At 36.9% G+C, this 24812-nt stretch overlaps 2 protein-coding genes across 4 annotated transcripts; both read right to left on the minus strand.

Annotated features, from left to right (window-relative positions):
• Positions 1-209: 209 nt before the first annotated feature.
• On the minus strand, positions 210-14524 carry LOC100489254 (dimethylaniline monooxygenase [N-oxide-forming] 5). Of its 3 annotated transcripts, none has more exons than XM_031901010.1 (9): positions 14460-14524; positions 10821-10958; positions 10428-10616; positions 8688-8850; positions 6421-6563; positions 5593-5792; positions 4061-4410; positions 2297-2369; positions 210-1681 (listed from the first exon to the last, which is right to left on the minus strand). In XM_031901010.1, the coding sequence occupies exons 2-9, from the start codon at positions 10950-10952 to the stop codon at positions 1345-1347; spliced, it is 1587 nt and encodes a 528-aa protein (XP_031756870.1). In that variant the 5' UTR covers positions 10953-10958; positions 14460-14524; the 3' UTR covers positions 210-1344. The 3 variants fall into 3 exon arrangements, with proteins under 3 accessions (XP_031756870.1, XP_012817920.2, XP_012817921.2); XM_012962466.3 differs by lacking the exon at positions 14460-14524 and adding an exon at positions 12306-12471; XM_012962467.2 differs by lacking the exon at positions 14460-14524 and adding an exon at positions 12247-12471.
• A 2123-nt stretch (positions 14525-16647) lies between these two features.
• LOC100489107 (dimethylaniline monooxygenase [N-oxide-forming] 5) lies at positions 16648-23978 on the minus strand. Its single transcript, XM_031901011.1, has 8 exons — positions 23400-23978; positions 22513-22701; positions 21800-21962; positions 20183-20325; positions 19532-19728; positions 19051-19406; positions 18182-18254; positions 16648-17345 (listed from the first exon to the last, which is right to left on the minus strand). Exons 1-8 carry the CDS (start codon positions 23529-23531, stop codon positions 16997-16999), a joined length of 1602 nt encoding a protein of 533 aa, XP_031756871.1. The 5' UTR covers positions 23532-23978; the 3' UTR covers positions 16648-16996.
• Between the last annotated feature and the right edge of the window lie 834 nt (positions 23979-24812).

Genomic DNA, 24812 nt, shown 5'->3' on the forward strand with positions numbered 1-24812 from the left:
AGCTGCCAATATAGGTACAAATGCATGTTCCGTTTAATTGGGCTGCTGGCATGAACAAACAGAATAGTATATGACATATACATATGAGGTATCTGTCCATTCAGCTTTCCAGCCTATCGGTTGGATATTGTGGAAGACTGCCAAGTATTTGGACAGCTTTGGTGATTCTTATTTATTTAGCGCATAACCATTTAACAGAGCCAAACGGGTTAGCAGGTTATAGTTTATTATAAAGAAATAGATTCTCTTGGGGAAAAAAAATTACTTTATAAAACAGACATAATACAAAATCAAGTCTATGCACGCAAGACATTGGAGTATAAAAGGGATTATTTATTAAGAGTGGGACAGGGTGCAATGGATTGGCGCCATCTTCATTGCACTTCTGCATCCTGCTCCACAGTTTTTTCCAGACAGCAGAGAGCACAACTCTTTGCACTCCCAGAACGGAGTTTGTAATTTAATGCCCCTACAGATGTACATCATTTTAAATGTGTGCATCCTTTTAATACTCAAGCAGCTTTGAAATTACTATTTGAGGAGAGAAATCACATTTATTAGAATGTATTCCCATGAATACCTGTTGTCTGCTATATGGTAAAATTGATAATTAGAGGTAGCCTTATTAGTTTTAGTTAAGATGTAGCTATTACCAGTGCTTGAATTGAGGTGAAAAAAGTGGAGGGATGCCCAGTGTTATAATGAGCCTTACCCACTAACACTTTCTGGTTTCACCCACTTCCTTCTAATGACAAGTGTGATACCCAGTAAACTTAGATCAACCTAAATATGTGGCCTATAGGGCCCCCAAAATGAAAATTGAGCATATGAATTTTCTTGGCTGTCAATTCAGCTTCAACACAGCATGTTGCCTGTGTATTGTGTGTCATAACACATCACAACCTCTCACCATTCCTTAATCAACTACCTCTATCTACCTTCATTTTCTCATTTTGTTTCTCCTATTTTCTTTTTCTATCATGTTCTCTATAACCCTCTCTGATGCCTTCCCCTCCCTCATCTATATAACATTTCTCCATCTCTGCTCTACTTCTCCCCCAACAATCTTTTCTCTCCATTCATCTTCTATGTGTGGTGGGATGGCATCCCTGTGCATCCCTCCCCAATTCCAGCACTGGCTTATACTACTGTCACAGTAGTACTTATCTTTGTCATGGATATATATATCATTAACGTTGTTATTTGTCACACAAACATTTCTAATACCTATAGGCATAACATTTTTTTACATTGTAGGGAGTCTAATTGCCCTCTAGATATTTTCTGGTAATTAAATCCCAGTTAGATGATACATTCACCAGACCTCACCTCTTACCCTTCCACTCAAAAGACAAATATGGCAACCAAAAGCAATATGGAGCCTAAAATTATTAATGAAGCCATGGAAATGCCACTAGATTTATCCACAGTGCGGGTTTGCAGTGGCTTCATAGCTCGATCCCACTGAGTAAGGATGGCCTCCCTGGCTTTTTTCCACTTTCCATGGCCAGTTAGCCGATACTGATATGGAGTACATGGGCCAAAATACACATGCCAAGCAAGCTTGGGATCTGTGAGAAAGAGATTCCACAAGTCAGGTTTTACACCCAGCAACTCTGCAAGCTCATCCATGTATTCCAGGTAGTCCACTTGTATTGTGTGACGCTGACTGGTCACATAGCTGTTAAAGAAAAAAGACATATAAATACTATAAGTCTGCAGCATAAATAGTCTACAGCATAAATATCACAAGAATTATATCAAGGACACTCAATGTAGACATATGCGAACAGGAGTTAGGTCAAGGACAGGGCACTATAGATCATGTTGTAGCTAGATGTAAGCATTGTTCTACAATACATGCATGAGTGCGAGGGCTGATTCGAGAACACACATGCTAAATTGCTAAATTGCAACAGCGTGAACTTACCATAGGAAACTAGATCTAACTATCTGTTGGCACTGTGTTTAGCATTATCCACTTCCTATATGTATTAATGGGACTGATCACATGAAGCAGTGCTGCACAATGTAACTCACAAAATGTAGTTGAACACACTCATTTACTAAAATATCTCTTAGTGCAATAATCCATAGCAACCAATCCAATATTTCTTTTTATTGTTCTACCTGCAGCATGCTGATTAAATACAGCTGGATATATGGATTACTGTGATATGGCAATTTTGACCATGTTTAGTAAATGATGTCAGGGGTATGATGAATGATGCTGCAAATGCTCATAGGTACCTAATGGTATCTCAAAACTGTAAATACGCTTTCAATTAAACTTTACCGTGCTTCCATCTCTTCTTTCTTTTTCATGATATCTTCTTTCATGGCACTGGCAGACGGAAGCAGCTTTTCTCCTAAACAAAAAATATTATGGATAGAGTACATTTTCTAATTGGTATGGGACCTGTATCAATAATGCTTAGGGCCTGGGGTTTCTAGACTAAGGGGTCTTCCCATAATTTGAATCTCCATACCTTAAGTCTACAAAAAATCATTTAAAGCATTAAATAAACCCAACAGGATTGTTTTGCATCTAATAGGGATTAATTATATCTTAGTTGGGATCAAGTACAATGTATTAAAGGAAAATGAAAAGAAAATGGATAATATTCCCGCACTTTGATAGGGTTATTTTACAACTGCAGTTTGCATATGATGAGGTTCTAAAGGTATGATGTATACCTGTTTTATTTTAACATAAGCTAAAATGATTGTTTTTGCATAGAAAAAGTAGTGCTTGTTTAATTTGAGCAGTACATTTTTGTTTCATAAAGCCTCAACCATGGATCTTAAACTTGTTGAATGCTAACTCACCTGCCTACATTTCCAAGTGAATATCTGAGAGATTTTATGCCTGCCTCCGGGCAGTCCTTTACCCTTTTTCATGTGGAAAGAACTAACTACTTCTCCTAGGACCATTAGGGTCAATTTGGGAGAACAAGAAATGATGTAGCATCAGTACTACCTATTTACTCTCTTTAATGAAATTATTTATTTGCCAGAGAGAACAGTTACATCCATCCAATCTAGCCCATAGTTTTATATGCCAGAGGTCATTCGAACTGTGTAATAAAAGTCATGAATCAGGTCTAGTAACCCATACTAACCAATCATTTGTGAGTGGATTCTGATTGGTTGCTGTGGGTTAATAGAAAAGGTGCAAGCTTTATGACTATGTATTGCATTTATTACATTATCAATTATGCCTGCTTTGCAAAATGATTATTTGATTATACAGGATTATTTGATTATACAGGAATCCTCCTTTCAAAGGAGAAAAGTACACACCTTTGCACCAAGGAAAACCCCATGGTACTGAAGTACTGTACCAGCCTTGGGTCGTTACATGGGATTGTTGCACATAATGGTAAGTATCAAACAAATTAAAAGTGCCAATTTACAAATGCAAGGGCAAAGCCCTGGAATTACCTATATTTATTGGTATTGCATCTATGGCTGCAACTGACTTGTGCCTGCTAACACTAATACAGACACTAATACAGTGACTTCACCAATAATGGTCACAATTTGCAAATTATGTGTCACAAAATATGCTAATTTGTGTTGCTGCATTGCATGCAAGCTGTAGCAGCTGCTTAGAGGGTAGCCATTATTGCACTGGAATTTAGGGGGGAAAATTCATTGTGGTTAAAAGCATGTTGACCAGTGCCCAAATGCTGTGCTTTGTTCATTGCACTGAGTTTGTAAATTAGCCCTCTAGGTTATATTTAATGGCCTGCCTCCCAAATCTTCCATTTTTTAACAAGGAAAAATGGTTATCCTGCTGAAACTTCTGCTTGTCATATGGATGGATTCCAGATGTCGACAAATTTGTCCTACGGAGGCTATGAGTGTTGAACATATTACAAATAGCCTTGTGTTTTGTGGTTATGATTTATTTGTGGAGTCATTTGATGTATTGCCAAGTGGAGACAGTATACAGTATATATATATATATATATATTAATACTACTACCTATGCTCCCTAAGGTGGTGCTTAATATTTACTATTAATTATAATAAGCTTAAAATTGAGATTTCTTACCATTAAAAATTCTAGTGGCAAGGCGGACTTGAAGTTCCGAGATGGGCATTATAGCCCCGAGCGGTTGTATTAAGCCAATGACAGCTAGCGTTTGTTTCTCAAGTTCTGGTAGAAATGTATATTTATACAAGGACACCTTGTTGCTTTGAACTTTAAGATCTTCGCAAAATGGAAATCCAAATGTGTACCCTGTTGCAAAGACAACAACATCAATATTCTTCTCAACGGAACCGTCTTCAAAAATGGCATCTGTCTCTGTAAACGCTTTAACGTTGCATTTCACAGTGAGTGCTCCTGCAATTATTCGGTTCGGAAGGTCATCATTCACCATTGGGTGCTGGCTAAATATTCTAATAGTGAAAACAAAAATTATGTATTTTGTTAATTAAAAGTAATAATGTAGTTAATACATATATATATGTTCTTAAGTGGATGATCACCATACAAACAATTGTTTCATTAAAAACACAATCCTGATTTTTAGTCTGGTAACCCCAGCAACTGCTTGAAGGATTATTTATGGGATTGGAGTGCCTCCTTCAGAGTAGATTATCAGACTTGGTCTTGCTGGATATGTATTCTCAAAAAATGAAAAAAAGGAAAATGAAAGAAGAAGAAAAGAGGAGGAAAAAGAAGAGCAAAAAAAATGATAATAAAAAAAACAAACAAGAAGCAAAAGGAGAGAAAAAGGAAGTGTAGAAACAATAAATATGCATGGGGGGGCACATAAGTATCTGTGCTTATAGTGGTCGCATATGAAAGTTATATACTTATACTCGAGTCGGGTGCCATGGGTCCCTCTAGACTAGCACCCACTCTCCTTTGTGTGCAAATTAGGCCACCTGCAACCAGACCCTCCAGTGCCCTGGCCTAGGCTCCCACTAGCAATACTTATTTCCCCTTACATCTCCTCCGGGACTGGGTCTGCTGCCAGTTTGCCAATGTGCAATGAGCGTGGGGTAGTACTCATATTGTTTTTGTTGACCCTCTTCTCCGCTTATAGAGCTAGTTTACTGTTTTTCTTTGAAATAAATATTGAAAAACATATACCCCACTGATGCCTCAATTAATGTAATTTTATTGGTATTTATTTTGATTATTAAAACTTCGCAAGTAGCTGCTGCATTTCCCACCCTAGGCTTATACTCAGTTTTCTTAGGTAAAATTAGGTACCTCGGCAGAAACTAAAAGGTGTGAACAACACAGGGGATTACATTTTTAAACAATACAGGGGGATTACAGCCTGAATCTGAGGTGAGAACCATGCAGGGGGGGCAGTTAATCACAGTACTGATACCATTTAAAGCTTACACAAGAGTAAGCCATCAAAGCAGCCAGACAGGTGGGGGGCCACACAGAGGGTGGTTGCGGGCCGCATGGACAGCACTGCTCTAGACAATCTCAGTTCTACAGAGAAGGTATAAGAATTTGATCAACTAATGAGTAAAAAACATACAATTTTTAACAAGTTTCTGATATTGCTAAGAGAAAAACAAATGCACAATCTGGAAATACTGAATGAAAAACATTACCTGTGTTTTGGCATTAAACCATAATTGGCATGATCAAAACGTCTGTTAACCTTAGACTCCCCAATCCAGTTTAACATAGATATGGGTATTGAATGCTTAAGAGTGTTCAGGAAGCGTGTGATATTCAGCATGTCTAAGGGATAACCGTAGTCTGAAACCCGATTCAGAATCCAGGATCCTCTTCTTGTGCTAAGAAACACCTACAAATAAACACAGTCTATAATTCAACAACAAAATCTCTAAGCTTTAATTGCATGCATGTAATTTGAATTTATGTGACCACAGCTAAGTTAAAATGCCTTAAATAACTATATTTTTGTGTGGTCTGTAAAGGTGTCTCCTCCAAAACAATGTAGAACAATTACATCTTTAATGGAAACAGAATAGCAAAATTAAGTTATTGCTTTTTAATGGTAGATGTAACAAAGAATTTGATAGGTACTACACATTCTGTGCCTCAAGAGGCCCCTGAGGTATAAGTGACATATTATATTTCTTGTTATAGTATAATATACTGTATCTTGAGTTTCTAGTTATCTTTTGGCTTTACCTGACATTTATGATGATTGGAGAAGCTTTAGAAGCTTCAAGCCAAACCTGAAAGTTGCTGGATATGATAAGATCCAAGTTAATGATAGAAATGGATTGTAGGTGCCTGTTTGGGAAAGTGATGTCTGCCAATCAGCTATTGCCAAGCAAAAACTCATGAATCATACCTTTACTTGTAAAGAATTTCAAGGCCTGAGTTTCAGCAGCATCAAGAAAGGTACAAACTTAGCAACCACTGTGATTTGAAATATGCCATTTAGTAGTTTTAGAGGTTCAAACCTGGGATGCAGTCCTGCTAAGTTCCACCGCAATGTCTCCCCCAGAATTACCAATCCCAATAACGATCACTCTTTTGCCACTAAATTCTGCTGGGTTCTTATAATCACGGCTATGAAAATACTGCCCTTTAAATCTCTCAATACCTACAAGAAAGAAAATAGATGTAAGTTTCTGACTTTAAGGTGGTTAATTAAAAATGAACTACAGCAATAACTTGCCAGTACAGAAGTTTTTGTCAGTACATAAAATAACATTATGTCAATACATAACATAAGCATGTTGTTGCATCATCTACATTTGATGCTACAAGGATTTCTACAAAACAAAGTAGTAAAATGGAACATAAATAACTTCAGTATTGTAAATAAATGGATAAACATTAGCAACTGTTTAGTGCTAGAGTATGTGCACAAGTTCTGTACTAATAAGTCAAAACAACTGGATTTGCTGTGTTTTCTTGAAGGTGTTTCTCTAGTTATCCGACTGCCTTTCTCAATTCAGAAACTAAAAAAAACAGAGCAAGTCCAGTTGATTTGACCTATTACTACAGATATACCATGACCTGGATGTATAAGAACCTTCACAGACATATACAGTGGTGTGAAAAACTATTTGCCCCCTTCCTGATTTCTTATTCTTTTGCATGTTTGTCACACAAAATATTTCTGATCATCAAACACATTTAACTATTAGTCAAAGATAACACAAGTAAACACAAAATGCAGTTTTTAAATGATGGTTTTTATTATTTAGGGAGAAAAAAAATCCAAACCTACATGGCCCTGTGTGAAAAAGTAATTGCCCCCTGAACCTAATAACTGGTTGGGCCACCCTTAGCAGCAATAACTGCAATCAAGCGTTTGCGATAACTTGCAACGAGTCTTTTACAGTGCTCTGGAGGAATTTTGGCCCACTCATCTTTGCAGAATTGTTGTAATTCAGCTTTATTTGAGGGTTTTCTAGCATGAACCGCCTTTTTAAGGTCATGCCACAACATCTCAATAGGATTCAGGTCAGGACTTTGACTAGGCCACTCCAAAGTCTTCATTTTGTTTTTCTTCAGCCATTCAGAGGTGGATTTGCTGGTTTGTTTTGGGTCATTGTCCTGCTGCAGCACCCAAGATCGCTTCAGCTTGAGTTGACGAACAGATGGCCGGACATTCTCCTTCAGGATTTTTTGGTAGACAGTAGAATTCATGGTTCCCTCTATCACAGCAAGCCTTCCAGGTCCTGAAGCAGCAAAACAACCCCAGACCATCACACTACCACCACCATACTTTACTGTTGGTATGATGTTCTTTTTCTGAAATGCTGTGTTACTTTTACGCCAGATGTAACGGGACACGCACCTTCCAAAAAGTACAACTTTTGTCTCGTCGGTCCACAAGGTATTTTCCCAAAAGTCTTGGCAATCATTGAGATGTTTTTTAGCAAAATTGAGACGAGCCTTAATGTTCTTTTTGCTTAAAAGTGGTTTGCGCCTTGGAAATCTGCCATGCAGGCCGTTTTTGCCCAGTCTCTTTCTTATGGTGGAGTCGTGAACACTGACCTTAATTGAGGCAAGTGAGGCCTGCAGTTCTTTAGATGTTGTCCTGGGGTCTTTTGTGGCCTCTCGGATGAGTTGTCTCTGCGCTCTTGGGGTAATTTTGGTCGGCCGGCCACTCCTGGGAAGGTTCACCACTGTTCCATGTTTTTGCCATTTGTGGATAATGGCTCTCACTGTGGTTCGCTGGAGTCCCAAAGCTTTAGAAATGGCTTTATAACCTTTACCAGACTGATAGATCTCAATTACTTTTGTTCTCATTTGTTCCTGAATTTCTTTGGATCTTGGCATGATGTCTAGCTTTTGAGGTGCTTTTGGTCTACTTCTCTGTGTCAGGTAGCTCCTATTTAAGTGATTTCTTGATTGAAACAGGTGTGGCAGTAATCAGGCCTGGGGGTGACTACAGAAATTGATATTGAAATTGAAAATTGAAATTGATAAACCACAGTTAAGTTATTTTTTAACAAGGGGGGCAATCACTTTTTCACACAGGGCCATGTAGATTTGGAGTTTTTTTTCTCCCTTAATAACGTAAACCTTCATTTAAAAACTGCATTTTGTGTTCAATTATGTTATCTTTGACTAATAGTTAACGGTTTTTGATGAGCAGAAACATTTAAGTGTGACAAACATGCAAAAGAATAAGAAATCAGGAAGGGGGCAAATAGTTTTTCACACCACTGTATGAAATAAAGCTTAGTCTCATTAGTGATTTGGTTATGACCTGGAAATGAATCCAGAGGAAGATGAGCATTTGTATGGTGTCCAGTGCAAACAAGCACAGCATCAAAAATGGCCGCCTCCTGTTTTCCTTCTGTTTCAGTGACAACTTCCCATTGTCCACTTGTTGCAAAATCCGGGCATTTTTTAACACTATTAACTGAGGTCTGGAAGAAAAAAAACCCATTTATATTAGATAAGTGTTTAGTAAAGGTTTTGTGTAGGCCATAGTTGTAGAAATGTCTCTCTTTGGATATGCCTGCACCAATAGTCAAACATTTGAGCTTCTATGATACCATACATAAAAATGGCAATGGCCAAGCCTGTTCCAGTCACACCTGATGACAGTAAAATTGTAAATCAAGTTTATATTACTACTCATTACTAGAGTAGACAAAGGAAGACAAAGTCAAGCGTTTCAAAGCAAGTCTTAACTTAGTTATAAATCTTTTCGCATTCCAATACTAAATCTTACCTAATTTATAAGTAAGTCTTTTCTAACAACTTTATATTTTGTGCCATTAGTGGAGCATACCTACAGTTAAAAAGCCTAGAGCACAGAAAACCATGCAGAGCAAACAGACCATAAGAAATGCATTTGCTAATATCTACCTGCATAACTTTAAATATTGCATATAGAGTAATTATAGCTGCATATATACAGTAAATCATACAGTACATAGATACAGTAAATCCTATGGACACATATATGTTAATAAGAGGAATCCAACCATGTACTGTATAATATTCTTGTATTCATGAGTACAGATATTGGCAAAGCAAGCATGCAGAAATGTACATTTTAACACCTTCTATTCAGTCCTCTGTTTACAATACCTGATGCTACTATACTGTAGCTGTGGCATTGTAGCGCCAGGGTTTCAATAGCTTAAAGTGGACCTGTCACCCAGACATAAAAAGCTGTATAAAAAAAGCCCTTTGCAAATTAAACAAGAAACCCAAAATCATTTTTTTATTACAACATCCATACCCATTATAAAAGCATTTAAAAATCCCAGCTGTCAATCATATATTGCCTGCCCCGCCTCTATGCCTTAGGCATAGAGGTGTGGCAGATAGTTACTTTCACTTTCAATTCAGAACTTATTAGATGTTGCTGCACTCCTCACATCCCCCCTCCCTCCTCACCATGTAATTGTGTAACCAGTGCATGGACATGGGCATTAGGTCCCTCCATACTGGCACAGAAACAAGATATTGGCAGAATGCAATGCCTGCTTTGATAACAGCGTCCACAAAATGGCCCCTGCCTGCTTGCTGCAATTGTGAATTCCAAGGCTGAAGAAACTAAGATTAAAATAATTTATATAGTGTAAGTAAAGTTTATTTTGCTTGAAAACCACAATAGAAAACAATTTGGAATTATTTCTTAAGGTGACAGGTCCGTTTTAAAGAGTTTTTGCCAAATGTGAACAAACCCATAAGGCTGATGTCCCATGGGAGATTAGTCGCCCACAGTTAAATTGCTGCTACCATGGGTTGACTAATCTCCGCAGAATGCCAATCCACCAGCAACAAAGTGAATCACTGGTTTAAAGGCATTTGTGGTGCTTTGTTTATGAAGTAATGCAATGTTGCTCACAGGAGGAGCAACACTGCACAACCTCAGAAAATGAAGCGAGAATCATGTTTTTATTTTTTACTTCTTCATTTTTCATTTAATGTTGAAAAATAGGTGTTCACAAATATAAACATCATACAAAACATTATAATTTCCGGTTACCTTAAAGCGGATGTACTTGAACAGCTGGAAATGCTCAGCATACATTCTGAAATAGCTGAAAATTTTGGAATTGTGCATGAAGTTGGGGTAATCTTCTGGAATGGGGAAATCGCTGTAGCACATCATTTCCTTGGAAGTGTTAATAATCACAGATTTGTAGATACTGGCTCTGCCATCCTCTGGGTCACCCTAAATTATTACACACACAGAAGCATGGTAATGTACCAATGTACTTGTTTGAGAGACATGCATGTGGATTCTTTTAAAATGAGAAGTGAAACAATTTAATCTAAAATATATATTTAATCAGTGCATTGTTGCAAAAATGACTATATCACAAAATTGTTATTTTTGTATAAAGTAAATGTTAAAAAGGCAGTTTTTTAATCTTACATTGAACCTCCAAAGTCCACCAATGTCATTAGATCTTTCGAAGCAAACAGGCTCCAAACCCTCATCCAGGCAAGTTTTAATGGCGACCAAACCACTTGTTCCTGCTCCAATCACAGCAACCTTTTTTGCCATTGTGCCCTTTGCAAGAAAAAGAGGCCTTCGTTAACACTGCTGCTCTATTTGCATGTATAGAACATGCTTAATTTTTAAGCCTGAAACAACAGATGGGGTACGTTGAGAGGTGAAGTAGATTCTCATGGGGAAGTACAAATGTTTAGTACAAATGTTTATGGTATCATTTACCTATACTTTTATTTATTATGGTATTAAGAAGAACATAAAGCAGAAATGATATCCCAGACAAGATCCCATTATGTACTGGCTATTTCAGGGGTCTGTGTGTTATAAAGCCAGTGCTGAGTTAAGCATGCCATACACACACCGATATAATTGAATAACAAAAAGTTTTGTATGATTTTTGAACTGTGTGTGGGCTCCTAATTATCCACCTGACAAGATTTATACCTAGTGATCAGTTGTTAGTCAATTGGACTTGTTAGAACATTTCTGTAGAATAAAGATAATATTTGTGCATGTATTCCCTATCTCACAATACCCATGGGTGATCTACAATGTACTCTCAGGCCATAACTTTTGTATGATTGCTGTCTGGCAATTATTAACAGCCAAAATATTGTCAGGTTTGTTATTTTTAGGACTTAAATTCTACAGTTTCATTTGAATGTTAGTTTTAGATTTTTGCATTAAAACGTGTCTTAGTTTGTTGTAAGACAGCTAAAATCTGAACATGTATAGCCAGCTTAGTCCAAAGGTAGTTTTGCTCTCAAAGCATGAGACCCTTAAGTACAGGCAAACAAGGTAAGGCTAATCTAAATAACTTTTAAAATCTGGAAAAGCTGTTTTACCATAGCTAGTGCTGATAAATAGCATAAATCTATGCTAGCTTAAGTGTTCCCTTGTACTAAGCAAAACTATTTTGATTAAATAGTGTCCTTAATGATCCCTATCTGAAGTTATTCTTAAATGAAAGAAGTGTAATGCAGCATAAATACAGATATAGAACAACAGCAGGGCTCATTTGGGAGCAAAAGTGCAAAGTGCAATTTTGGGCACAAACTACCATATTTTATTAAACCATAATGCAGTGTTTTGTTTTTTCAAAATTCCAGAGTAAGAGTAATAGCAGAGGACTATCAGTTAAAGCAAACAATTAAAAACTCACAGAGGGTGGTTTAGTTTACCTTTAAATCAATACCCACTTTCTATTCATTCCTATGGGATTTTTAGGACCGTATTTATCAATGGGTGAAATTTAGAGTTTACCATTTGAAATCCCACAGGAATGAGTTTTTATGTAGTAAACATGGTCACACTTTGATAAATCTGCCCCTCAGACTGAGTTCACTTGGCCACTGCTTGCTCCCCTTCACTGCACTGTACCCAACACAGCGTGCATGTACGTACCTGGCTCTGGCAGCTCTTGAATAATACACCAATGAAACTTCCTATTTGTCAGCTTGCAGGACCTTCTGTGTGTAACCTTTTAACTGCTTATTGTGTATTACTAGGCAACTGGAACATTCTTTGCTCACAGTTTCCTGCTCTTGCAGGGCTTCCCAGCACTAAGGAGTTACAGGCTGTGTGTGAGGCCAGTAAAAGGGAACAGCCTTTATTTTTCTAAGCCAATTACAGGCAGAGAAGGGTAGGAAATATTTTCAAGAACAACTAAAAGGACCTTTGGCACCATACAAGCAGAGCAGTGGAGAAACCTCATAATATATACAGCATATATGATACAATACAAAACGTGCTGCCTGCATTCCCAACTACCTCGCCAGGCACCCTAATGACTACTGTACATTTACTGTAATTTTATACTCACACCAGCCCTGCTTATTCTATTGAATAACTTCAATTTCTGCTATGTTTTACCCTGCATTAATGTCATTAATGTCAAATCTAAATATATGGATTAGAAAAATTGAACTGCAACTCTCACGATCTTCTCACAACCTTTCTCCACACAAAGCAAGACAACCAGGAGGGGTATAATTTGCAAGTATTTATAATAAAAGAAGAAAAAAGACAACCCCTTCTCTGATTGCTATATTTAAATGCTAGATTAATTTACTCCTTTGTTAAATTCATATTGGTGATCTGCAACTCACAGTAAGGTATTAACTGTCCTATTAAAATGACAACGTGCTGTTTTAAATAATTATGTCCAAACAGCTTAAAAAAGTGATCACAAACTAATCTAATTTAATTTAAATATAGCAATCAGAGAAGGGGTTGTCTTTTTTCTTCTTTTATTATTAATGTCAAATCTTGAAACAACATAATAAATCATGGTATTAATATTAGTATTTAAAAATGTGACAGAAACAGAACTTCACAGAATAATACATTTTGTTAGAGAAAATACCTTGCAAAATCAGTCCACAAAAAAGGACAAATTGTTTACATAAAGCAAAATATATTCAGATGTTTGTTCCCATTATATTCCCATCAGCCGACAAAAAACCTAAGCAATACACAACTGACAAGAGCCCGGAGGAAATATAGGAACAGGGGAATATTTACCTACAGGGGCAACTGGTGTCATGCAGTATTGATCACAGCCGTAGGCTGAGTTGCCTGAAATCCTAAAGGAAATTATAGGGCAGGTTCTACTCTACTAGAGGGAGTTTTACAAGTCAGTTTAGCATTTGTATATCCAGTATAACTGGGAATGCTTCCAGCTCCAGTTCTGCCTCAGAACACATCATAAGAATAGCTATGCCATTTTTTAAAAATATGAGATAGCAATTGACCTTAGGACTCCTTTATTTATGTATTCAAGGTAAAGGGCTTCAGATAACAGGAGAGGTAAACACAGTTTTCTTTTTACAGTTTCAGGTGCATGCTACAAACTCTGAAGTTAAGCTACAGGTAAGGTAAGAGTTTCCACTACTGAAAACTACTTTCACTGGAAAATAGGTCATAGGTAAAGGAAAGACTAGTAACAACTTTTTAGGATCACCTATTTAGGACAATATAATGGGCACAAAAGAAGGGTTGGGAGGGAAGGATGGCATACCAGGGGTTGGGGGTGCTATAAACCCTGCACAATTTTCAACAGGCACAGGGTGCCACCTTGCTGTGTATGGGCTGCTGGCAATACAGCTGCGCCAGGGGAGCAGGAGATCTTTTTTACAGGTTTAATCCACACCAGGTGTAATCCACACAGATAACTCCCCACCAATATATTTTTAAGCAACAAGGTATGTGCCAAGTGCAAAGCCCTGTGATTCTGTGTGATTTTGTATGCTCACTGTTGTGCTGCCTGTGGGTAAAAAACTGTGGCTAAACAACACTTGGTAAGTTCCTATATATGCAGGGGCTCAGTAAGCTACAGTCTTAAATTAGGCGCCTTCTCTTTTAAATGCAAATTGGTGGAGTATTAAAATAAAGAATCACAGAGTTTCTATAATTGATTTTTGTTTTTTTACATTTTATGATGGGATAAAAATATTAAACTCATCTACATACATAAAATGAAAGCATGCATTGCTTTGAAGAGCAATAGCAAACATTTATATCAATATTGCTAAATCAATTAGATCATATAGATCTTACCTGGTATTAATGTGTTTTCAGTCTAGTCGAGTGTTGTTTGTTTAAAGTCCAACACATCTGCCTCTCTTTATAACTACTTTTTATCTGATGCTGTATCTTATGAAATTAACCTTTATACAGAGTAACCAAGGAGATCATTATGGTTTCTATGAAGAACCAAGATAAGGGAAAGCACACTTTAAACCTGGAAATTTTTCTCTGCCATGTACACTATAGTCTGATGCTGTTGCTTGGAAAGGTATATGTTGACAAGAGATTCATCATACTGCAGGGGGCCTGCTGCACATTGGTTACTGCTTTTACTTGGGGAACACTCTTTTGGAATTTTATGTGCTGCAAATACAAAGCACAACTTACATTTTGCAGCAAATGCATGCAAAGAACAAAAATATAGGTCTTGATAGCTTCAGTAGTAAAACAAAGAGAATTTGTTGCCACAAAAAGTCAGGCCAGAGTTTAAATGGATAATGTTGTGATTTTTATGGTGTACGTTTTATTTCTAAATTACAGTTTACATAGCAAATAATTTAATCTACCATTAAAAATGTAATTCTTGAACCAACAAATATACTTATTTTTAGTTGTAATATTGATGTGTAGGCAGCCATTGTGAGCTTTCAGAAGAAGTCAGTGCTACTTATTAGAACTGCTTTCAGATAACTTATTGTTTCTTATACTCCCATGGAGGAGTACCAAGCCAGACTTGGATTTCTTAGTATTGAGGGCTGGGAAAGGGGGGGGGGGGGTTTTATAATAATATATATATTTTTATAATAAAACAGGATTAAATTATCACTATCAAACATGGAATTGTAGCATTCTAGATAACAGGTCCCATAGCTGTAAAGATAATTAAATAGGGACTACAATATTTTCTTTTTGGATTTTGTTTCTATAATTCTGCCAGAAGCCTCAACCTTGTTCAAATTGGGTCATTTGCTACACAATTCCAGTTATTTGCTATATATTTGTTACTTGTGTGGTTGCATCCAGTTTGTGTCCTATATGAATGAACCTACAGATCAATGAATCTGAAGGGGTCAGGGTCCCATTCAATAAACCAGGTAGCAAATAAGTGTTGAAGGCTGGAATCTTTGCAGGGCCAAGTCTGTGTGGGGGAATTGATTTTGTTGTCTTTACTGACACCGTGTGGTCATTTGGGAATATTTTGAAACAATAGCACAATGTATATATTTAATATATAAAATGTAATGGAATTCGCATATATGAGAATAAAAAATTGCATTTCATTGATGAATTAATGTTTGCTAGACAGTTTACTACACAGTTGTAGACAATTAAATTAAACATCTTTCATTTTTTAAGACCCGCACCCGACTCCAACCTTCCTACTCCCAAGATGTGCCCAACCCACACCACCTCTGACATCATGGAGGGAGCAGGGCAGGCAGGCATTGGCCTATAAATAGGCTGCTGGAGGCAGAAGGGAAACTTAGTTAGATCTCAAATCCACCCACTACTATTTTGCAAATGTCTGCCCAGACCTTAGGCAGCAGCGGACCTGAAGTTACCGGGGGGCAAAAAGCTGCTCCTTGTACCTTCAAGAGACAAAATTCAGATTTTTAAATTGGAATTATGGCTCTTCTAGTGCTGAGAGGCAGAGAGTAGTAGTAGTGTAGCAAGTACTTGCTTCTAACTATAACTAAGATGTAACGAATCCTTATTGGAGGCAAACAATCTTATTGAGATGTTAAATGGTAAAGCTATTTTAGAACAAACTGAAGGTATGGATAATGAAATTACGGAAAGATAGCCATCCCCAATGTGCTTATTTTCAGTGCTATAGGCTCTCTGAACTTGTATTCCACAGTCACTCCTAATGCCTTTATTGTACCAAAGGTTGGGCTGCTGCTCAAAGTTGGCATATTGGGATGCTGTTGGGTTCTGGGAATGGCACTGTTGAAATACTGAAATACCTTTATTTTTCCAAATAAAGCATGTCACTTCAGACAATATCGGCTCCTATAATGTCTGCCTGATAGTGTCTTTAATATCTGGATAGTGTCCCTGATCTCCACATATATAGTTTACAAAGTATTTCCCCTGGCCTTTAACCAGTTTTGCAATGACATGTTTTTACAAACTTTTACTGTGGCTAATTTGTCAGGATATATTGTTAGAATGCTTGCTTCATTCTATTAAGCAATAACTTTTCGAGTCAGTAAGCTGTTGGCATCAACTCTGGTTTTATTTAGCAAGAAAAACAAAATACAAAACTTCTACTTTTCCATATCCATTGTAAGTATGTGCATTAGCAGGTTTATGGAACATGGTTACTGCAGGTTTAAATTAACAACACACAGACAATTTTTACTAAACAATAAAGGCTATAGATTAAATATTAAATATAAATAAGACAACGATTATTGACATTTAGGAACTATTCAAGTTTCTTTGTAGAGAACTGGAAGCTAGGCAATAAAAGGCAGGAATTTATAGCAAGAGTTCTCAGTGAAATACATAATAACAGGCTCACCCTCCCTTTCTCTGCAACTCATTTTCTAATGTTTGGCACCTTAAATCATGGCATACATAGCAACAAAAACCATCAAGATTCCAAGAAGCTTAAAGCCAAAGGGCATAGTAGACTGAGACATGTCCTTATTGTTCAGAACTCGGGTCTTTGTTGGCTTTATGATACGATCCATCTGAGTCAGAATGGCTTGCCTGGCACCTTTCCACTTTCCTGGTCCAAACAGGCGATACTGGTAGGGGGAGCAGGGCCCAAAGAATAGTTCCCAGCCCAGTTTGGGATCAGTCAGCATGACCTGTTTTATGTCTGGCTTGCAGCCTAATTCTGTAGCAATTTCATCCATGTAAGCTACATAACTTACTTGCAGGGTGTGACGCTGACTTTTGAAATACCTGGAAATGTGATTACAAATTGCAATGTCATTAGAGAACTTAATTTTGGATAGATGGTATTACATTTTGTTTTAATGCTTTGTTTACTTTACAAATACAATAGTAACCCATAAAAGCATTTGTTAGGCTACCCTGGTATGCTTATTTCTATTTGTTATGTATGGGAGTTGTTAAGTATTATTTGTTTAGCCAAGATTTCATGGACATTAGTTAAATAGCTCTCAGGAGAGGCCACGTGCTCATGTGAAACTGTACAATTATTGCTTAGCTTTTGTTGGACACTGTGCTAGATTTTTTAACAAGATACTTTGTGCTTTTGAAAAATTTTGAATTTACTTCAGTGGTGGTTAAGTACTGTAAAGATGACTCAAGTAAATCTTGTAAGGGGCTGGTAGCCAACCTAAATAAATACCTTTCACCATTAGGGAAGAATAGAGTGCCAACACGTGGCCTAATATTTGAAACCACAGGGAGATTTAACACATATTTACCCTTCACAACTTTTGTAAACTAACATGTTACCCAAATAAACCGACATTGTCCCACATAAAAGCATTGTAATTCTGCAACAAGTAGCCAAGAGGACTGACCAGTAAAGGCTCATAAAACAAAAGTCAGCAAGGTTCTGCCATTGGGACAATTACTACATTGGTTACCACATAGTAGTAGGCAGATGCTGAATGCATAGTGTATTACACACTATTATATCTTAGGTAGTTTGACCAAAAGCCACTTATGTTTATAGCATTATCCATTCAACAGTGTATAAAAAAGTTATGTCATCCCATTCTCTAGATTTTCTGCAAAATCTATTTTACTTGCCAAGCAATGCATACCTGTTCTGTATTTTTTGTTTCCTTTCTGAGATTTCCTTCATCATTCCTTCTGGTAATGGCAACTGGTGATGGCCTAGAGACAAATAAGTGACAGATAAGTATATATGACATCCACATAAACCGTGGGTTTGGAATCTGGAAGATTAGTCAAGTGCTATAGAGATTGTTTATGTTATAGATGTGCCTGCCTTTTTGACATTCTGTTAATATTATTATTACTATTATTATTATTCAGGACTTGATTTTTAAGTCTAGTGTATGCGATGTAGAAACTTTATGAGTTTAACAGGAAAAATAAAACCCTATGTATAAATGTTGATTTTCTGTATATTCTTTAGTTAGTGGAATACTTTTATTGGGTGATACATATGGAAGGTTTTGTTTGCTTACTGCAGTTGCCCGTAGCACCCAATAAGCAATTAGCTTCTACAAATTAGAAAATTAAAGCAAAAATCTGATTAATTGATGTAAATAACTGCACTGGTGCAATTCAGCACCTATGTTTATAAATCAGCCCCAATATTGCCAGTAACCAAATAATTATGGTAAGATGCCTTCCTGAATATGGTCTGCACAAAGCTCCTCTCAAAGACTGGCGTACTCTTACCTTAATTCAGCAAGGGAAGCCCTACAAAACTAGTCCTGATGCTTCCAAAATCTATGAATGGCACCATGTGCATCCAGTGCTAAAACATATGTGTCTTCCAGAAAACCATTACAAATTTAAAAAGACCCCTTGATTTATATGTAACATTTTCTCCTTTATGTCTGTTTGTGTGAGTATTACTAATCAGGCCCCAAATTAATTTCTTGCAGGTTATTATAACAATAGCAAGGCAACATGTTGAGCTTAAAATGATTTCAGTTACCTTTGAACACTCTGGTAGCCCAGCGTGCTTGCATCTCTGCAATGGGCATGATAGCACCAGTAGGCTGGATGTAGCCAATGCACCCCAGAGTGGGCTTTTCCAGATTAGGAGGAAAGATCATTTTGTACAAAGAAATTTCATTGTTTTGGACTTTCAACACAGACTCGTCTAAAAATGGAAGACTGAAAACATATCCTGTGGCAAAAATGACCACATCTATATCTTTCTCTACTGTTCCATCCTCAAAGATCACATCAGTCTCAGTGAAACGCTTCACATTGGTTTTCAGTAGCACTTTGCCAGCAATAATGCGGTTGGGTAGATCATCACTGACTGTTGGTTGCTGGCTGAGGAACCTATTGATTTATAAAATATACAAGTAGAGAAAATCTGTTATGCTATATTGAGTAAAGACCATGTTTTGTTGATTAAACAGCTTTTGGTACTGAACAATTCTTGTACCATTAACATAACTCATTACCTGTGCTGGGGTCTTAGACCATAATTGTCATGGTTTACTCTTGCGTTGACTTTACTCTCAAGTAAATGATTTGTAAGCACTGGAATCATGCCCTGGACAATGCAGTTAAAACGAGTGGACTGGACTGTATCCAGGGGGTAGCCATTGTCACACACACGATTTACTATCCATGCACCTCGCCTTGTGCTCAAGAAAACCTGAACCCCAAAAATGAAGAAAAAAATGGCGACATTTAAAATCTATAGCAGATTCGAAAATACTTTGCAGAATACTACTTATTCATATTTTGTAATATATCTGTCTATTAGATCATACATAATTTAGATTAGAGGTATTTTCAGGGTTTATTATTGATAAAACATATTTTAATTTATGTTTATGAGTATTGCATTTAATAATGGTTAGATCATTTTCTTGGTGCTTCTGGTGCAATTCACCAGATCTTAGTTTGGAAATTATTCAGGCTATCTTTAAGCTTTACGCTAAACGCAATAATATATACAAAACTTGCTCCAGGTTGAAAAAAATACAAAAAAAACACAGCAAAAACTTTTAAACACTTGAGGACTAAAATACAGTATACCTACTGACTGGTTGCTATGGTTTTTAAGACCTGGAGTAAAATTGTAAATTGCAACTCCATTTGCTCACCTGTTTAGCCACAGAACTTAGTTCCACAACCAAATCAACTGCTGTATTCCCAATGCCAACAACAATAATCTTTTTGTTCTTGAAAGGAAGGGCAGTTTTGTATTGTCGACTGTGCAAATATTGGCCTTTGAAATTCTCTATACCTGCAAGGATAAAGAAAGTTAATGGAATATTATCACATTATTCTGATATTTTAATGATTCTAAACAGCTTGCCCCTAATGCCTCCTGGACATCAGCAGAAAGAATATATAACAACTGTGAATATTTCACTGGGCAAATTTCTACATACAAACATACACTAGTATTATGTTTTGCTGCATGGGGAATGGTGTCCCATTCCTGCTTCAATGCACCTCAGTAGATCGAAATTCTGTGTGCCCCTGTGAGCCCTTGCATCCAGTTTTCTATGCAAGCATTAATTCTGACTGCACTCAGATATAAATAATATTATTTCCAAGGCCTAAAGACCATACACAAGCTAATCTCCTATGCTATTCCAACTGATTGGCCCAAAGAGCATTTTAGAGGCCACCATTCTACTGTTCTATTGTTAGTATCTTTTTTTCTGTTGCAATTAGGAGAAAAAATGCAATTTGTTCAAGTTTATTACAAATAACCAGTATTGGTCTGGCCCACCAGGATACCAGGAAAACTCCCAGTGGGCCCAGGGGGGCAGTGGGCCTCCTGCTCCTGGCCATTTGGCCTGTTTCATGGTCATTCACTATTTCTGAATAGGGACAAAAGGGGAGAAATATATGGAAGGATAGATGCTAGCATGTACATAAAAGAGACTTAAGGAATAAAGTGGTTGAGTGAGGAAAGGAGGAAAAATAGTTTGGAGATTGGGCCCATGGTCTAAGGTTTTCTAATGGGCCCCTGGGGTCCCAGGCCGACACTGCAAATAACTAACCGCTCAGTACCATTTTCAAAATGCAAAGTCTAGTGCACTGGACTGTAAACTCATTATGTAGGTTCCATGTAATTTGCAGCAATTTCTGTGAATTGTTAACTATAACATTTCACATTCAACATTTACTCCATAAGCCCTCATAGCAGGATCCTTGCACACAATATCCACTGAGATCTATGGTAGGGAGACAGTCCCCAGGGAACACAGCTACATATATGTATGCACTTCAAGGAAGATTGTCATGGGAAAACATGTTTTTTTCAAAACACATCAGTTATTAGAGCTTCTCCAGCAGAATCCTGCATTGAAATACGGTTTTCAAAAATACAAACAGATTTCTTTTATATTTAATTTTAATATTTCACATGGGGCTAGCCATATTCTTCATTTCCCAGGATGCTACAGCCATGTGACCTGTGATCTGATAAACTTCAGTCACACTTTGCTGCTGAGCTGCAAGTTGGAGTGATAGCACTCCCCTCCCTGTCCTCTCCAGCACCCAATCAGCGGAACAATGGGAAGGTAGCAAGATAGCAGCTCCCAGTAGATATCAGAATAGCAGTCAATAGTAAGAAACCTGAGTCTGGCTTGGGACTCCTCCAGTTAAATGGGAAGAGGAAAAAACAATGGGTTATCTGAAAGCAGTTCTAATGTGTAGCGCTGGCTCCTTCTGACACATTCCCTATGCTTTTAATAGGCTGTTACCTGGAAAAGAATGAAGTGGCAAGTTTTGGGTACAGTGATGTCCAGTGCAGATTAAGACAGCATCAAATATTTCTGTTTGTTGTTTTCCATTGCATTCTGATGTAACATCCCATTGCCCTGTCATGCTGAAGTCTGGACGCTTCTGTATGTTGCAAACTGTGGTCTGGAAAGTAAAATGGACCAAATATGAACTAAAGAAAAGTCTTGGGTTATATTATTCTTCTCAGGTTATATTGGAAGCATTTTAAATATTTATGTAGGCAGATACAGTAGCCCTGCTTCATTTATGCAAAAGCTTATATACCATGAGAAACCAGCCTGCTATTTTCTACAGCTAATCTACTAATCATTCAATATAACTAAAGTCCATTCTATTCTTTAGAACTACTGGAAGGAAAAAATTGCATTTACACAAACATACTGAGCCACTACCTCCTCATCCAAAGACACACAAATTGTCTCTGTGTCTGAGAAGAAATCAGTTTTCCAAAACCATTGGTTAGAAGACCTGCTAATATATATATATATATATATATATATATATATATATATATATATATATATATATATATATATATACATATATGTTTGTATATATATATATTTATATTTAAATTACATTTAAAGCTCCTCAGAAGTCACAGGGCCTGCTGCACCTATTGCTATGCCCTGGTACCCTTACTTCATCAAGCTCCCCAGGAAATGCTGATTACCTTGAAACGAATATACTGCAAGAGATTGAAGTGTTCTGCGTAGAGACGGAAGTACTGCAGCAGCTTGGAATTGTGCATATAATTTGGGTAATCCTCAGGAATTGGGAAATCACTATAACATGTCATTTCCTTGGAAGTATTGCTAATCACAGAATTGTAAATGCTGGCTCTTCCATCTTCAGGGTTTTCCTATAAATTATAAGAAAGAGACAAAGGATTGTCAAATAGTGCAATGTTTGAAAAACTGGCATTGTCTATACTTTTTGCATGTTTTTATTGGTACAGGTATGGGGGTAAAATACACAGTCAAAAACTTTGTGCTTGCACTACCATCAATATACATAAATGTACATGTGTTTGCATAGATCTCAGCCTCTATTTCAATTGTTTTGAAGGGGAGAAATATATTCTCAATAAAAAATGAAGGCTTATGGGGGAACTTGTACCCACTTACACATGCCTGAAGTATCTTGAGTTTTTTTTTCTCACATTAATGTACATACATTACATAAAAGAAAAGAGTATATTTTAGCATTTGGTGCAGTTGCATTTAATTATAATTATAACTTGAATCTGTCCTGCATGTATAATCTATTCCATCATTTGGTAAATCTATATTATCCAGATGCTCCACTAACTTCAGTCTCAGCACTACTAGAAATGAAGGGAGGTAGATATATTTGTTGGTAAATCTTGGAATGTATTTCCTATCACAGGAGTTGTGAAGGGAGATGAGAAAAATAACCCACTTTTTCCCAAAAAGAATAAGGAAAATATATAAAGTATAATGGATCTAGTTTTCTCTGGAATTGGCTGCCATTAAAATAAATGGCTAGTCTGTAAACATTCAACTCTTGCATGTTGTGAAAGCCAGGAAAAGCCAGTACCTTAAACCTCCAGAGGCCTCCAATGTCATCACTTCTTTCAAAGCAAGTTGGCTCCAGTCCTTCATCTAAGCAGCATTTAATGGTAGGCAGACCACTGCAACCTGCTCCAACCACTGCTACCTTCTTAACCATTTTATTCTTTATGGCTGACACAATGAGTAGAAAGTCTGTGAAGAAACAAGAATAAGGATTGGTGAGATGAGCAGTTCATAGACAGAGCAATTTAAGATAATTTTAAGAAATTCTGAACTTTCATTTGTTTGCATGGGTTGAAATAGGTCTAATATTTACCTGAAGGGGATATAAACTGAACCTCAAGGAAATGGCTTGCCCTAACTGATTCCTACACAAAATGTCATCATTTATAGGAATATATTTTGAAACTGTGCTATTTCTCCAGCTAAAATAAAATCTCATTAAAATACTCCTTTAAACCATTTTTAAAGAAGCAGTGTATTTCTTCTGTGATGTAGTTCTTGCATTAGCATAGCTTTTACCAAGTCACTATAAGCTAAATGAGTATATTAATTTAAAGCAGCTTCATTTGACTGTTACCCAGCTAGATATTTGTATTCTTACTTATAATGACAATTCATTAAATATCAGAGAAGAGACAAGCTGTATTTCTGCAACAGATTGTGTTCTCTTCCCTGCTTAGAACAAAGGATATTGTACCAGAAGCCATTATAAATGAGTTTTGTACCAAGTAAGCCATTGATAAGAGCAGTAATAATATCTGCCTCTTCTTTCCATTGAAATGTAATATCTATTGTATATAATATGTATATATGTGTTATAGCAATATGCAATATATTCTTGCCTTATCAATAGCTTTAAAATAGCTGACTAGCTATAGCTCCTATCTGTAAGATTGCAATGTGGCAGCAATGCATATACCCCCATTCCCTGAGCATGGGTAAAGGAAGAAGACTTGCCTGATGGTTCCAAGTGAAACCTCTTCTTCAATGATTCTCTGTTGGATGGGATCTCCACTTATAAGGCCCAGAAGCCCCTCCCATTACTATACGTTATGTCTGACTATTACGGTTGAGAAACAAACTTGGCAGCTGGTTGAACCTACATTTTTTATTAACGTTTGCAAGTTATTAACAAGTGATTCCTGCCTACTGGGCTGCAGCAAGCATAGATACTGGAAAAACATGTTTGCAGGTGCTAATTGTGAAATGTTAGCAGATTCCACAAAGCTCCACATAGGATTAAGTAACTAATTTACTGCTTGGGGGTACCATACAAATGCAATAATCTGACACAGATATTTTTTTTTTAATAAAGTATAGAAATAAGTGTGATAAAAAAGTTTTTTGTTTTTTATTTTGTAACTTGAATTTTTTATTGAGTTTTCCAAGAAAAAAAAAGCTTATAAACATTGCATCTGAAATACAATTGTGTGAG

Source organism: Xenopus tropicalis, chromosome 4 (genome assembly GCF_000004195.4).
Source record: "Xenopus tropicalis strain Nigerian chromosome 4, UCB_Xtro_10.0, whole genome shotgun sequence".
In the NCBI taxonomy this organism is placed as follows: Eukaryota; Metazoa; Chordata; class Amphibia; order Anura; family Pipidae; genus Xenopus; species Xenopus tropicalis.